The following is a 16091-nucleotide window of genomic DNA, read 5'->3' as shown; positions in this document are numbered from 1 at the left end:
GAGGGGGCCAAGAACTGAACCTTGGGGGACACCTTGGGGGAGGGGAGGAGTGGGGGATTTGCAGTTATTGATGGAGATGAACTGGCATCTGTCAGAGAGGTATGATTTAATCCAAGAGAGGGCAGTGCCGGTAACGTTAAAGGTGGATTCAAGTCGGGTGAGGAGGATAGTGTGATCGATGGTGTCAAAGGCAGCGCTGAGGTCGAGGAGGACGAGAATGTTGAGGTTGCCAGCGTCAGAGGAGAGGAGAAGGTCATTGGTGATTTTGAGGAGAGCAGTTTCAGTGCTGTGGTTGGACCGGAATCCGGATTGGAATGTTTCATACAGGTTATTGGCAGAGAGATGATGTTTGAGTTGAGTGGCTACAGCGCGTTCCAAAACTTTTGACAGAAAGGGTAGGTTGGAGATGGGTCTGAAGTTGTTTAGGGTGTCAGGGTTTAGACCAGGTTTTTTTAGAATGGGGGTAACAGCAGCAATTTTGAGGGAAGGTGGGACGATGCCTGTAGACAGGGAGGAGTTTATTGTTGCAATGATAAGTGGAGAGAGAGCAGGGAGGGAGGCTTTGACAAAGCTGGAGGGGATGGGGTCAAGAGTGCAGGTGGCAGTTTTCATTCCTATGAGGAGTTCAGAGAGGTCAGTAGGGGAGATTGGGGAGAACCGAGACAGGGGATGGCAGGACAAGGGGGGGCAGGTGGTTGGAGGGGGAGCGGGTGCGGCGGTGGTCAAGCTGTTGTAGATGTTGTCAATTTTGCGTTGGAAGAAAGAGAGGAAGGAGATGCAGTTGTCTACTGTGAATGACTGGGTGGTGGTGTTCAGGGGGCGGAGGAGTTTGTTTATTGTCGAGAAGAGTGCTTTTGGGTTTCCGGAGCCAGAGTGGATAATTTGAGAGTAGTAGGCAGAGCGGGCGCGGGAGAGGGCATCTTTGTAGTGTTGTAGGTGGTCCTTGTAGGCTTGGGAGTGAACTGTGAGACCCGTTTTATTGCGGAGTCTTTCAAGTTGGCGAGCACGAGTTTTCATCAGGTGGAGTTCAGGGGTAAACCAGGGAGCAGAATGGGTGAAAGAAACTGTTTTGGTTTTTACAGGCGCAAGCTGGTCAAGGCAGGAGGAGAGAGTGTGGTTGTAGTAGTCAGTGAGGTCGGAAGGGGTGTGGAGGTCAATGAAGGGAGAAGTGGACATTTTTTCAGAGAGGGTGGATGAGAATGAGGTAGGTGAAAGAGCGTTTAGCTGACGGAAGTTGATTGTGCGATAATGCCTTGGTGTTGGGGCGGGGATGTTGATGGTCAGAGTGATGGCTAAGTGGTCAGAGAGGGTGAGGTCGGAGCCATAGAGATGGTGCAAATTTAATCCAGTGGAGCAGACAAGGTCCAAAATGTGACCACGGATATGGGTAGGAAAGTCGACATGTTGAGTGAGGTTAAAGCAGGTGAGTAAATCAGTGAAGTCAGTGGTTATTGTGGAGTCAGTGGAGTCCATGTGGATATTGAAATCACCAAGGAGGAGGATTGAGGGGGAGAGGGAACATAGCTGGGTCAGAAAGTAGGAGAAGTCAGACAGGAATGATGGGTGTGGTTTGGGAGGGCGGTAGACGACAGCCATGACTGACTGCGTGCGACCAGAGAGTTTTAAAGCCAGGTGTTCAAATGATGGAGCAGATGAGATGGAGATGAGGTTGGTCTTGATGTCTTGACGGTGGATAACGGCAATTCCACCACCTCGGCCCTCCGAGCGTGGTTTATTGACGTAGGAATATCCATTGGGTGTGGTGAGGTTAAGTGTGTAGTAGTCCAGAGGTTGTTGCCAGGTTTCGGTGAGACAGAGAAAGTCCAGTTTGTTATCCAGGATGTATTCGTTCAGGATGAGGCATTTGTTGTTGAGGGACCGGGTGTTGAACAGGGTGAACTTGATGTTGTTTTGAACAGCAGGGATGAATTCAGGTGATTTAGCCAGGGTTCGTAGGCAGGAGGTGCGATCGTGTGCGTTGCTGTGACCAGGTGCGCTGGGACGAAGAGTGAGAGTGCGCTGAGCCGACCAGAGGACGGGGATGGAGTGACCTGATTGCAAATAAACAAACTTACGACCGGAGCCACGGTGAATGTACCTGGGTCGTCGGAGGAGTCCATTTGATTTGATGGCAGAGATGCATGATGGGGTGGAGCGGGTACCGAGCAGAAGAAGCCCTGCGGCGGAGTACCTCAGAGCCATGCCAGGCAGGAGCGAAGGGACGAGTACGAGGCCAAGGTCGAGGAGGCAAAGCGGCAAACGCAGCGGCAAACGACTGCAGCCGCTAATCAAGACCACAGCGGCAAACAGCCACCGCCGCAAACAACGGGAGCGGGCCTGAGGAAACAGTGGAGGAGCCGGGCAGGCGAAGCCAGGAGCAGAGCCGGGACCGAGCAGAGGGCAGACCCAACGGTCGAAAATCCACCACGACCACCAGAAAAGCAAACTATGTACAATGGCCCAGTCGGAGAAGCGGCGAACAAGTAACGCCAGCGTCCTCTCCAGACCGGACCGGAAGCGGAAGCTTGCACCTCCTCCCCTAAACCACAACCCCTATTCCTCCCCAACCCAAAACCCCTATTCCTCCCCTAAGCCACAACCCCTATTCCTCCCCAACCCAAAACCCCTATTCCTCCCCTAAACCACAACCCCTATTCTTACCCTGAACCACAACCCCTATTCCTCCCCTAAACCACAACCCCTATTCTTCCCCTGAACCACAACCCCTATTCCTCCCCTAAACCACAACCCCTATTCCTCCCCAACCCAAAACCCCTATTCCTCCCCTAAACCACAACCCCTATTCTTCCCCTGAACCACAACCCCTATTCCTCCCCGAAACCACAACCCCTATTCCTCCCCTAAACCACAACCCCTATTCCTCCCCAACCCCTATTCCTCCCCTAAACCACAACCCCCTATTCCTCCCCTAAACCACAACCCCTATTCCTCCCCAACCCACAACCCCTATTCCTCCCCATCCCACAACCCCTATTCCTCCCCAACCCACAACCCCTATTGCTCCCCTAAACCTCCCCTAAATTCCTCCCCGGTTCTTCTGATCATGTGCTTGTTAAAGTGCACATCTCTCTGGCCATTTTCAGAGAGCCTCCTCAGCGTCGACAAGTCTGGTATTTCACTCAGGCCGACTGGCACGGTCTTCAAGCAGCCATCAATCATCTGGACTGATCTCCCATCTCTCCCGCCTCTGACATCAACTCATCCTGGGAATTCTTCCAAAGCAAACTGCTCTCTCTCATGCACAGATTTATCCCATCTCGTCTTCAGTTGTCTTACCCTTCCTCCCATCCATGGTACACTGAATCTTGTGGTGAGGCAGTTGCCCTGAAACAACTTGCCTTTGCCTCTTGGAAGGCAAATCCAACTGAAGGCAATTTCAGTTCCTTCCACCAAGTTCCGAACAAGTGTGTGTCTACCCTCAGGAGTGCCAGAAAGCACCATCTCTCCACACTCAAGAATTGAACTCTCAAACCTGTCTCGTTCCTCCAAATCCTGGTGGCGTCTGGTCAAATCCGTTTCTGGTGTTTGTTCCCCCTCCATCCGCTCCCTCACCTCAAATGGCTACACAGTTGACACCGCAAGTGACAAAGCCGAATGCCTCAACTCTGTGTTTGCCTCAAAATCTTGTGTCCCAAACCCATCTCTCTCTGTTCCCACATTACCCAGTCAAACCCAACTGCTCCTGGACTCTGTTTCCTTCTCTCCTGACAAGGTGGAGAAGTTTTTGTCAAACCTCGACACTGATTCTGCAACTGGACCAGACGGCATCAGCCCACGGGTCCTAAAATCCTGCTCTGCGGCTCTATCTCACACTCTCTCTGTTCTTTTCACCCTCCTTTGCTCAAGGTCATCTGCCAGCATCTTGGAAATCAGCAAACATTACTGCTTTACACAAAAAGGTGCAAAAACAGATCCTTGCAACGACAGACCAATCAGCCTGCTCCCAATTATCAGCAAAGTCATGGAATCCATCATTGCTTCGGACATCAAATCCTTCCTCTTCTCCAATGGCTTGATCTCCGATCATCAATTTGGTTTCAGACCAGGTCATTCTACTCTGGACATGTTGCTTCTGCTGTCTCAACAATGGATGGAGGTCCTCAATGCCAAACAGGAAATCAGAGCTGTCTCCCTCGACATATCACGTGCCCTCGATACGGTCTGGCACCCAGCTCTGCTCACCAAACTCTTCTCCGATGGTATCCATGGAAGTCTCCACGCTTGGCTTACGGACTTCCTCTCTGGTCGTAGTCAACGTGTGGCCCTGAATGGATTTCTCTCATCGCCCCTTCCTGTTCTGGCTGGAGTTCCCCAAGGTAGTGTTCTGGGCCCTGTGCTTTTTCTGGTCTTCATCAATGATCTCTCCGACTCTCTGGAAAATCCTCTCTATCTCTTTGCTGATGACTCCACTCTCTGCCGCTCCATTCCTCATCCCTCAGATCGGCAGCCTGCGGCCTCCTCACTCTCTGCAGACCTGGACAAAATCACAGACTGGTCAAACAAGTGGAACATGTCTTTCAATCCTGACAAATCTCACACTCTTACTATGTCTCTCCGAAAAGACCGACTGGAAACCCCCCCCATCTACTTTCTCAACAATCCTCTCCAAGAAGTTCTGTCGCTCAAGCTTTTGGGTCTCACTATCTGCCATGATCTTTCTTGGGAAAACTACATTTCCAAGCTGGCCTCCAAAGCCAGTCGCCGACTGGGCACCCTCCGTCGTGCGAAGTCCTTCCTTGGCACACCTGAGCTCCTCACCACATACAAGGCTTCATCCGCAGCTCAATGGAATACTGTTCCCCCCTCTGGGCTGGTGCTCCTGCCTCACACCTAGCTCGGCTTCACGCTGTTGAAGCCAAAGCTTTCAGAATCATTGGAATCTCATGGGATGAAGCTAACTCCGAGGGCCTTTCACTCACTCACCGCAGGCAGGTTGGTGGTCTTTCTGTGTTCTACCGACTCCTCTCCGGCCTTGCTCCCCCAGCTCTCTCTGTGCTCTGTCCCCCAAATATTCCTACAGGTCGCACAAGATCTGCCAGCAACCCTCTTATGGTTAAACTGCCAAAATCTAGGCTCTCTGCTCACCTTCACTCTTTCATTCCCCTTTTTTCCCCACCTCTGGAACAAACTCCCTCACTCCCTTCAATCCCACTCCTCCCTCCGGGTCTTTAAAACAGCTGTTCACCACCATCTCTTATCTTCCCCCATCCAAAACCTTGATCTTTTCTACCCCCGCTAATTTCACCCCAAATCCTACACTTTTTTGAAATACCAACTTCTGTCTGGGAAGTCCTTGGTGTCCTTGTGTTTTATACTTCTCCCTCCCTCCCCCCCCCCCCCATCCCACACCTCCTCCCCCCAAGCCCTCTCCCTCCCACACTTCTCCCTGCTCTCAAATGTTGTGTTTGTGTGCTTCCCCGTCTCTCCCCATCTTGTCTTCCGCTCCCTCTTTTTATATATTTTGTTTGTTTGGTTGATTTGTTTGTGAAATAAATGTTAGCTCTTTCAAGAGCCTCGATTCAGTATACAAAAAAAAAAAAAAAATTACATTACTTCCATTACCAACTCCTTTCTTGGAGACGCCATTTTGAAAGGGTTGCCCAAAACCTACAAGGCCTTACAAGATACCAGAGACTGTTTAAAAATAATAGCAATAATTGAAGTCCAAAAATATTCATTTTTCATGAAACGTATCTCTTAAACTAGAACCTTTTTTGGGATTCTGACACTCCTCTAATAGTTTCTTGACATGTGTTATGAACGTCATAAATTTAATTTTTCACTCACATCTGGTCAATAGGTCAGATATATGAAGTTTTAGATTTTTTTGGGGATAAATATTTCCATTCAACCAATTATGGCTGGAATACCATTTCACTGATGACGTCATTATCACCCAATATACCCCATGGTTACTTCTTCAAAAAGGGGACCGAAAAACAACAACAACCACGGTTCCCGAAAAAGGCCAACCCCCGCTTTGCGGGGAAAAATGGCCTCTAAAGGTGGTTTATACCCCATGGGGAGTTGATAACATATGCCAAGTTTCACTTTTTTTCCTTTGGCGATTTCAGAGAAAATTACGTCCAAATTTTTTCCTTTAAAGTCCAACATAGCTGCCAATACAATGTGTGACCTATGACGTCAGATATATCAATAAAATATTCTCCAAGGAGTCCCTCCCATGTTTAAAATTTCGCATCGGTCGGACTTGCGGTTGCAGAGAACAGCATTTTCAAAGTGAAGGTTACGTTTTCACTCCTGTTTGTCTGTTTGTCTGTGAGCAGGATATTTCAAAAACTTGTGGACGGATTCGGACCAAACTTGTGGATGAGTTGGTTGTACGACTCGGACGAATGGATTCGATTTTGGTTCAGGTCCGGGTCCAGATCTGGCCTATCGGTGGGATACAAAACATAAACTGTTCAGCCTGGTGGAGGTATGCCCTCTACCGAGTGCTGCTGTAGTTTGTATTTGTGATTACATTGGTTTGAGTGTGGAATGGTTATCAATACCAGTGGGCCAGCAGACATGTTCTCTTAAATTAATTCATTTCCCACTTCCCATTGTCCTGTCGTCGATTTGTCTTTCCTACCGTTAAGCCGGTCTTCCACAGTCCGAGACATTTCAGTCCAACGCTTACTGATCAACAGGAAGTTTAAAGTGTGGTCTCCAGCACCAATTTTCGTGGGCCCTGACTGAGCCTAAAGACTTTCAGCACCAATTATGAGGTTGTTTTTTTTGGTTTTTTCAAAAGTACAATTGAATGTACAGAGTGGCCTGAAAGTTGTTTTACCCCTAATTTTTTGTAACTCCCTCCCAAAACTGGCACTGTATCTGCAGGCTGTGAGTAAGAAACTGGTGAATGATGCTGGAGCCTGTGCTACTGAGGCCCTACAGGGGATGGCAGCGGTGACACCTGCCACGCAGATCTTGGCCGGCCACCGAGTGCTCCTTCGTGCTGATCTACATGCAGTTTGTGGCCATGTTGCCCTGCTTACCGGAGGGGGCTCAGGACATGAGCCAGCCCATGCAGGTATATGTTGTATTTGTTGTTGTTGTTAAAGTTATCTAAGCCTAAAGGGGGAGCTGGTACTTAGGTTGCATGCAAGACAAAAGACAATAGATATTAATGTCCTTTCACATGAATTACAAGGACATACAGTGCCTTCAGAAAGTATTCACACCCCTTAGACTTTTTTCACATTTTGTTGTTACGGCCTGAATTCAAAATGGATTATTTGAGATTTGGGGTTGGGAGAGGTATAAAACAAATGGACACTGCTAGGACTTCCAGGAAAGAAGTCTCTATTTCAAAAAAGTGGATCTTGGGTGAATTAACCAGGGTAGAAAAGATCAAGGTTTTGGATGGGGGAAGATAAGAGATGGTGGTGAACAGCTGTTTTAAAGACCTGGAGGGAGAAGTGAGATTTAAGAGAGTGAGGGAGTTTGTTCCAGAGGTGGGAAAAAATTGGATTGAAAGAGTGAAGGTGAGCAGAGAGTCTTGATTTTGGCAGTTTTACCAGAAGAGTGTTGCTGGCAGATCTTGTGCGACCTGAAGGAATATTTGGGAAACAGACAGAGCTGGGGGATCTAGGCCGGAGAGGAGTCGGTCGAAGACAGAAACACCACCAACCTGCCCGCGCGAGAGAAAAGCCCCCAGAATCGGCTTCATCGCGTGGGATTCCAATGATTCTGAAAGCTTTGGTTTCAACAGCGTGAAGCCGAGCTAGGTGTGAGGCAGGAGCACCAGCCAAGAGCGGAGAGCAGTATTCCATTGAGCTGTGGATAAAAGCCTTGTATGTGGTGAGGAGCTCAGGTGTGCGAAGGAAGGACTTGGCACGACAAAGGATGCCCAGACGGCGACTGGCTTTGGAGACGAGCTTAGGAATGTGGTTTTCCCAGGAAAGATCATGGCAGATAGTGAGACCCAAAAGCTTGAGTGACAGAACTTCTTGGAGAGGATTGTTGAGAAAGAAGATTGGAGGGTTGTCCAGACGGTCTTTTCGGAGAGACATAGTGAGAGCGTGAGATTTGTCACGATTGAAAGACATGTTCCACTTGTTTGACTACTCTTTGATTTTGTCCAGATCTGCAGAGAGTGAAGAGTCTGCTGCCTGTCGATCTGAGGGATGAGGTATGGAGCGGCAGCGAGTGGAGTCATCCGCAAAGAGATAGAGAGGATTTTCCAGAGAGTCGGAGAAATCATTGATGAAGACCAGAAAAAGCACAAGGCCCATTGAGCTGTGGATAAAAGCCTTGAGGAACTCCAGCCTGAACAGGAAGGGGAGATGAGAGAAATTCATTCGGGGTCACACCTTGACTACGGACCGGTGAAGAAGTCTGCAAGCCATGCATTGGGGTTTCCATGGATACCATAAGAGGAGAGTTTGGTGAGCAGGGCGGGGTGCCAGACCGTATCGAAGGCATGTGATATGTCAAGGGAGACAGCTCTGATTTCCTGTTTGGCATTGAGGACCTCCATCCATTGTTGAGAAAGCAGAAGCACATGTCCACAGTGGAGTGACCTGGTCTGAATCCAAATTGATGATCAGAGATCAAGCCATTGGAGAAGAGGAGGGATTTGATATCCGAAGCAATGATGGATTCCATGACTTTGTTGATAATTGGGAGCAGGCTGATTGGTCTATAGTTGCAAGGATCTGTTTTTGCACATTTTTTGTGTAAAGCGGTAATGTTTGCTGATTTCCAAGCTGATGGCAGATGACCTTGAGCAAAAGAGAGGGTGAAGAGAACAGAGAGAGGGTGAGATAGAGCGCCAGAGCAGGATTTTAGGACCCGTGGGCTTATGCTGTCTGGTCCAGTTGCAGAATCAGAGTTGAGGTTTGACAGAAACTTCTACACTTCGTCAGGAGAGAAGGACACAGAGTTCAGGAGCAGCTGGGTTCGACTGGGTAAGGTGGATACAGAGAGAGATGGGTTTGGGACACAAGATTTTGAGGCAAACGCAGAGTTAAGGCATTCAGCTTTTTCACGTGCAGAGTCAGCCGTGTAGCCGTTTGAGGTAAGGGAGGGGTTGGAGGGGGAACAAACACCAGAAACAGATTTGACCAGATGCCACCAGTATTTGGAGGAGGGAGACAGGTTTGAGAGTTCACTCTTGAGAGTAGAGGGATATTGTTTCCTGGCTCTCTTGAGGGTAGACATTTCCATTCTGAAGCCATTTCCAGTGTTACTTTGGCTGTATGATTGGGGTCATTGTCCTACTGAAATGTAATTCTTCACCAGTCTAAGGACTTTTGCACTCTGAAGGAGGTTCTCCTCAAGGATTTCGCTGTATTCATTGTTCCATCTATCATAAGTTTCCTAACTTCCTTCCTTTCCTAACTTAATCTATCATAACTTCCATAAGTTTCCCAGTCCCTGTTGCTGAAAAGCATCCCCATAGCATGATGCTGCCACCACCATGCTTCATGGTAGGGATGGTGTTAGATGGTTGATGAGCTGTGCTCTGTTTCCGCCAGACGTAACACTTTGTATTCAGGCCAAAGAGTTACATTTTCATCCCATCAGACCACAGAATATTTTGCCTCATGGTCTCTGAGTCTTTCACGTGCCTTTTTGCAAACTCCAGGTGTGCTGTCATGTGGTTTTTTCTCAGGAGTGGCTTTTTCTCAGGAGTGGCTTTTGTTTGGCACTTTCCCATAAAGCCTAGATTTGTGTAGCGCTGCATAGACTGTTGTCCTTCCGGCAGGTTCTCCCATCTCAGCCAAGGAACTCTGTAGTTCTGTCAGAGTGGTCATTGGGTTATTGGTCACCTGCCTGACCAAAGTCCTTCTTGCTCGGTTGCTCAGTTTGGTCGGATGGCCAGCTCCAGGAAGAGTCTGGGTAGTTCCATATTCCTTCCATTTCCTAATGATGGAGCTGACTGTTCTCTTGGGAACTTTCAATACTCTAGAAATGGTTTTATTCCATTTCCCAGATGTATTCATCATAATTCTATCTCGCGGTTCTATGTACAGTTCATTTGACTTCATGGTGGTGTTTCTGCTCACATGCATGTCAACTGTGGGACCTTGTATAGAAAGGTGTGTTTCTTTCTAAATCATGTCCAATAAATTGAATTGGCCACAGGTGGACTCCAAACAAGTTGTAGAGACATCTCAAGGATGATGAAAGTAAATTGGATGCACCTGAGCTCAATTTGGAGTGTCATAGCAAAGGACTATAAACTGTGTGGTGGAAAGAACTGGGAACTAGCCGTGTGCTGTGTGCAGGAAGGGTGTCGGAGTGAATTCCATTCAATGTACAATGTGCGCTGAGTGGGTTCATCAAAAATGTAGTGGTTTGAGAGGGTCATTAACCAGTGTGGCAGCTACATTCAAATGTAAAGTGTGCACAGAGGGAGCTGCAGATGGAGGAAATGTTGAGTTTGATCTGGAGACGGAGTGAAGCTGGAAGGTGTGAAAACATTTTGTTACCTAGGAGACATACTGAATGGAGAAGGTGGATCAGACTCAGCAACGGTTGCTGGAGTGAGATGTGCATGGAAGACGTTTTGGGAACTGAGTGGCATGCTGATGAGGAGGGGAGTGTCGTTGAAGCTGAAGGGAAAGGTGTATGCTGCATGTGTGAGAAGTGTTATGATTTATGGGAGCGAGACATGGGTAATGAACGTAGAGCAGCAGGAAAGGGTGGAAAGGGTGGAAATGCAAATGGTTCGGTGGATGTGCGGAGTATCGTTGAGAGAGAGGAAGACAAATGATGAATTGCGAAAGATGATGGGAATAGAGCCTGTAATTGATGCTGTGAAGAGAAATAGGTTTTGATGGTTTGGTCATGTGTTGAGGAAGGCTGAAAGTGACTGGTTGAGAAGAGTGATGGAAATGAATGTAGAAGGAAGTAGAGGACGGGGAAGACCGAGAAAAACTTGGCTAAAGGTGGTGGAAGAAGAAATGCGGGCAAGGGGGTTAACAAGGGGAGATGCAGAAAATAGGGCAAAATGGAGAAGATTGTCATGGGGACCGCAAGGCTAACCCCCGCTCTTGCAGGGGAAATGGCCTTAAAATGCCTGTTGTTGTTGTTGTTGTTGTATAGCAAAGGGGTTGAATACGTATTCACTCAAGGACATTTCAGTCTTTTATTTTTTAATTGTTTTGTAAAAAATTCTAAAAGAAATTCCACTTTGACTTAATGGGGAATTTATGTGGAGATCATTGACAAAAAATCGCAATTTAATCCATTTTAAATTCAGGCTGGAATACAACAAAATGTGCAAAAGGTCAAGGGTGTGTGAATACTTTCTGAATGCACTGTATATAAACAATGGTCAACAACACAATGTATATGGGATTTGAATCTGGGTTCAGATAGGGACACAAACGGGCAAACGTGTGTGTGTGTGTGTGTGTGTGTGTGTGTGTGTGTGTGTGTGTGTGTGTGTGTGTGTGTGTGTGTGTGTGTGTGTGTGTGTGTGTGTGTGTGTGTGTGTGTGTGTGTGTGTGTGTGTGTGTGTGTGTGTGTGTGTGTGTGTGTGTGTGTGTGTGTGTGTGTGTGTGATTGTTTTAAACAGTCCTTGCTTGTGTTGTCCTCACAGTTTCTGTTTTCCCACAGGTTACATTGGCCCTGGAATGTTGACAGGTGTCATTGCAGGGGATGTGTTTACCTCTCCTCCACCAAGGAGCATTCTTGCTGCCATTCAAGCTGTTGCCAGAGCTGGTGCTGGTAAACGACGTAACTTTGATGTTTTTGAAAAGAGCGCACATGCGTCTCTTACCACTGCTTATAATTCGTTTCCTTTTTCTGTGTGAGTGGTCGTGTTTGAAGACTGAATGCTTCTGAACAAGCTTTCTGGTGGTTTGAGCAATAGACAGTTGATCGCGTTGTTTGTATCTGTTACAAAAGTCTTTGCATTGTATGTCACATGACTTGTTGATTTTTATATTACTAGACCTGCTCCCGGCGGTTTGTTAATCTTGTGGTTCGGAATTTTATTTCTGACAGCTCCTCGCTGCTCCCAGAACTATTTTGTGCACCACAGATGGGTTAATGTGTGGCAGGCATTTCTTGTTGGTCAGGATGCATGCAGCAATAGCTGGTGTGGTGCTTGCTTCCTGCTACCCACTGCAGTAATGGGGTTTGATCTCGACTTGATGTCGTGTCGGGTTTGACCAATTAACTCTGGGGAGGAGCTTCTGCTCCACTCTGTAATGGGGGCCTACTACCTATTGAGAAGTTGTCTAATTATATGAACATGCATTCTGACCCTTCGGAGTTAGGATCTGTGTTTGATTGACCATGCACTACCGGCTGAGGTGGATGTCTGTGCTTATGGGACAGTCGTGTTGGACTGTGTGCCTTGGTTGTGGGGTCAAGGTGCATGCACCAAGCTGTTTAAATGTTTTAATTTTGTTTTCACTTTTTTTTTTGGGGAAAATAAATAAATAAAAGGCCTCCCTCATAAGGTGAGGGCCAATAAGCCTAAAATACGTGCTAGTGGATGTTCCCTCTCTGCGGTGGTCTGATCTTCCTGTTATAAGCTACATTACAATCCTACTTACCTCTGCTAAGCTCATACCTAATAGATGTGGCCTATGCAACTGTTTAGCCAGAAGATCCTGGGGAAAAAAAAAAAAAAAAAATTTATATATATATATATGTCTCATTTGATATATACTAGGGCATGCCCGTACTATATATATGCCCGTACTATATATATATCTAAAATTATATCCCCCCCCTCTATTTACATGAAATGGTTTGGTCCATTCGCAACGCCAAAGCGAACGGCGAACGGCTTGCGAGTACGTTGACAATCCCCCCCCCTCTATTTACATGAAATGGTTTGGTCCATTCGCAACGACCACAGAACCCCCCCCTCTATTTACATGAAATGGTTTGGTCCATTCGCAACGCCAAAGCGAACGGCGAACGGCTAAATCGCCATAGCTCGGTAACTACTTGTCCGATTAATTTCAAACCTTGAAAAGGCACATCCTCGGGTCCCCAGCAATATACCTGGCAAGTTTCAAGTATATCGGACCGGTAGTTGTCGAGAAACAGCGGTCACAGACAAACATACATACATACATACAAACATACAAACATACAAACATACACACAGAGATTACTGGAATTATAGATACTAGGGCATGCCCGTACTATATATATATCTAAAATTATATCCCCCCCCCTATTTACATGAAATGGTTTGGTCCAAAGCGAACGGCTTGCGAGTGGTGACAATCCCCCCCCTCTATTTACATGCAATGGTTCGGTCCAAAGCGAACGGCTTCCGGAGTTTGGTAAAGAAATCGCCATCGCGTACACAAACGCGCAGGAAAGCGAATGAATCGCAAATTCGTTTTTATTAGTTGTAAAACATAATGCCCAATTATTCAATTAGCGCCAACGTATTTTGGCTGTTTGCAATTTAATCGCAAGGCAAAGTAGAAAGAGAAGAGGGAAAAAAAGAAAAGCCTTGCCTTGCTGCAAACAGCTGCTGCAAACAACAACAACATGGAAGGCTGCACTGTCCGGAAGTTGGCATATCGCAGTTACGATTATTTTAGTGTTAATGGCCAATTATTCAATTAGCGCCAACGTATTTTGGCTGTTTGCAATTTAATCGCAAGGAAAAGTAGAAAGAGAAGAGGGAAAAAAAGAAAAGCCTTGCATTAACGCATTAACGCTTGCATTGCATTAACGGTTCGGCACACGTGATAGCTCGCTGCTCTCTGATTGGTTGAAGCGTTTTTTGGACATAGCTCGGTAGGTACTTGTCCGATTAATTACAAACCTTGAAAAGGCACATCCTCGGGTCCCCAGCAATATACCTGGCAAGTTTCAAGTATATCGGACCCGTGGTTGTCGAGAAACAGCGGTCACAGACAAACACACAGACACACAGACACACAGACACACAGACACACAGACAGACACACAGAGATTGCTGGAATTATAGATAGATATATATATATATATATATATATATATATATATATATATATATATATATATATATATATATATATATATATATATTTTGTTACGTGCTCCTCCCCGACCCCCTGGTCACGGTGTACCTCCGAGCCCCGAGAGGAGTCACGGCAGAAAAATGTGTTATTCTGTATGTCAAAGATCAATGGTGAAGCCACACCAATTGTTACTCACAAACAAATATTGTATTAAGATCACACAAGAATAACAGTACAACAATAATATGAATCAAAAGTACAATCAATATCCTATGATGGTACCATCCGTTTTGTAATATATAACTCACTGCGCTCCAAGTGAGGGAACCAAGAACATTCCCAATGTCTCTTATTCCCGGCTCCAAGCCAAAGTTGATGTGCTCCAGCGATCGCCAGAACGATGTCCCATCGAGACCAGAATCCCGTTCGGATGGCAAGAATAGTCCCGCTGCCAAAGCGGGGCCAAGGCGCCCTCAAGGTGACTGGGAAATCCAAAGGCGCCCTCCAGGCGACTGAGAGATCACACCTTCGGGTATGGACTTTCACGGCTTAGTAGGCGAACCGCAAATTAATCTTCAAAAGCCACGGTGCACACACGCACACCAGATACGTCTGAAAGCGGTGAAAACGGCTGACGAAACAAAGAAACCTTGCTCGAAGCGCGCGAGTCAAAATGGCCGACGGCCCGGTCTCGTGGCGTTGCGGCATGACGATGATGACGATGATTCTCTTCAGAATCCACCGCAAAACCTGACACGCAGGTTGATCTGTCACGGCGATAACAACTCTGTCGCAGGAATCCCTTTCCCGGGAAACCAAAAGTTCATTCGTGACTCTTGCTCGCCAACGTTCGCTCCAGACCGCAAGTAGCTTGGCTCCTTCTTGTCCGACTCATTCGCTCCGCCTTCTTTCTCTCCTCTTCCTCTTCGTCGCCGTCCGGTTCCTGTTTCATTTAAAACATTAACCTTTTTACCTTTTGACAATAATAATTGCTATTTCCCTCAAACAACAATAATAATAATACATCGAACCAGAAATGTTTCAAGTGGATGAAAACCACAACAACGGAAGTGACGAATCCATAACAATATGTACACACACACTAGATTACCCATTGCGGCTAAAACCTACAAACCTGCTCCTCTACCCCTTCACTAATTTTCCTCTTTACCCTTTCATATACTCCCTTGGAATGTGCCCCAGTTGGGCCTTAAAAGCCGAGCCTGAAGCAAATGGGTTTCATTCAGCGAATTGTTAATGTTAAAGCCAACAAACAATAATTATATATAATACCCATAATATCTTTAGAAGGCTGAACGATTTTCCCTCCAAATATGAATAACTGTGTTTTCATGCCGTTTTGTCCTGACTGCAAATTCAAACACGTACAGGCACATTCAAAGTACACCGCCTCCATGCCAAATAAATAAATAAATAACATGTCCTCCAGTGCGTGACATTGCTGAGACGCCTTCAGTGATGCCGCCGTGCAGCACATGGAGACGGAATTGGGGGGTTGGGGGTAGGGAGCAGTGCTGAATAATTGATTGATTAATTGTAAAATTATTTCTTAGTCAATTGGCTAATAACATACGTAAACCACCAGCGTTTCCTCCGACTGTGTAACTTGTAACTTTTATCTGTACGAATCTGTAAAAATTAAATAATTAATCGATTCATTGATTCATTAATAAATAATTAATAAATTACTTGATTAATTAGTGAATGAAAATGCCCTTCATATACCTTAGCCAAATCCCTTTGGTCATTGTCATGTCCAAATATCAGCTTCTTAGCTCAAAAGGTGCCTAAGATATTGCACAGATGAGAAAGAAAATAAATAAGTACCTTCCTTGGTGAAACTGTCAAAATCGAGACTCTGCTCAGCGTCACTCTTTTATTTTGCTTTTTTCATGCCTCTGGAACAAACTCCCTCGCTCTCTTTAATCCCACTCCTCCCTCCAGGTCTTTAAAACAGCTGTTCGCCTCCATCTCTTATCTTCCCCCATCCAAAACCTTGATCTTTTCTACCCCCATTAATACACCCCAAATCCACCTCTTTCAATCTCCGACTTCATTCCTGAAATTCATAGTAGTGTCAATTTGTTGCTCTCTCTCTCTCATGCAATTTGT

General features: G+C 46.5%; 1 protein-coding gene across 3 annotated transcripts in view; it reads left to right on the top strand.

The window, feature by feature from the left end:
• Positions 1-16091, top strand: part of TKFC (triokinase and FMN cyclase) — a 72086-nt gene that overhangs the window by 16975 nt on the left and 39020 nt on the right. For all 3 annotated transcript variants that reach the window (XR_013623656.1, XM_068115200.2, XM_078779292.1), the window contains 2 exons: positions 6865-7057; positions 11596-11706. Coding sequence is in view for 2 of the 3 variants with exons in the window: in XM_068115200.2 (XP_067971301.2) it covers positions 6865-7057; positions 11596-11706 (304 nt within the window). In the remaining variant the exon portion in view is untranslated. The remainder of the gene's footprint in view (positions 1-6864; positions 7058-11595; positions 11707-16091) is intronic.

This window comes from Myxine glutinosa, chromosome 5 (genome assembly GCF_964187855.1).
Source record: "Myxine glutinosa chromosome 5, kmMyxGlut1.1, whole genome shotgun sequence".
In the NCBI taxonomy this organism is placed as follows: Eukaryota; Metazoa; Chordata; class Myxini; order Myxiniformes; family Myxinidae; genus Myxine; species Myxine glutinosa.
The sequence above is the reverse complement of the archived record's forward strand: the minus strand, read 5'-3'. Positions and strand labels throughout refer to the sequence as shown.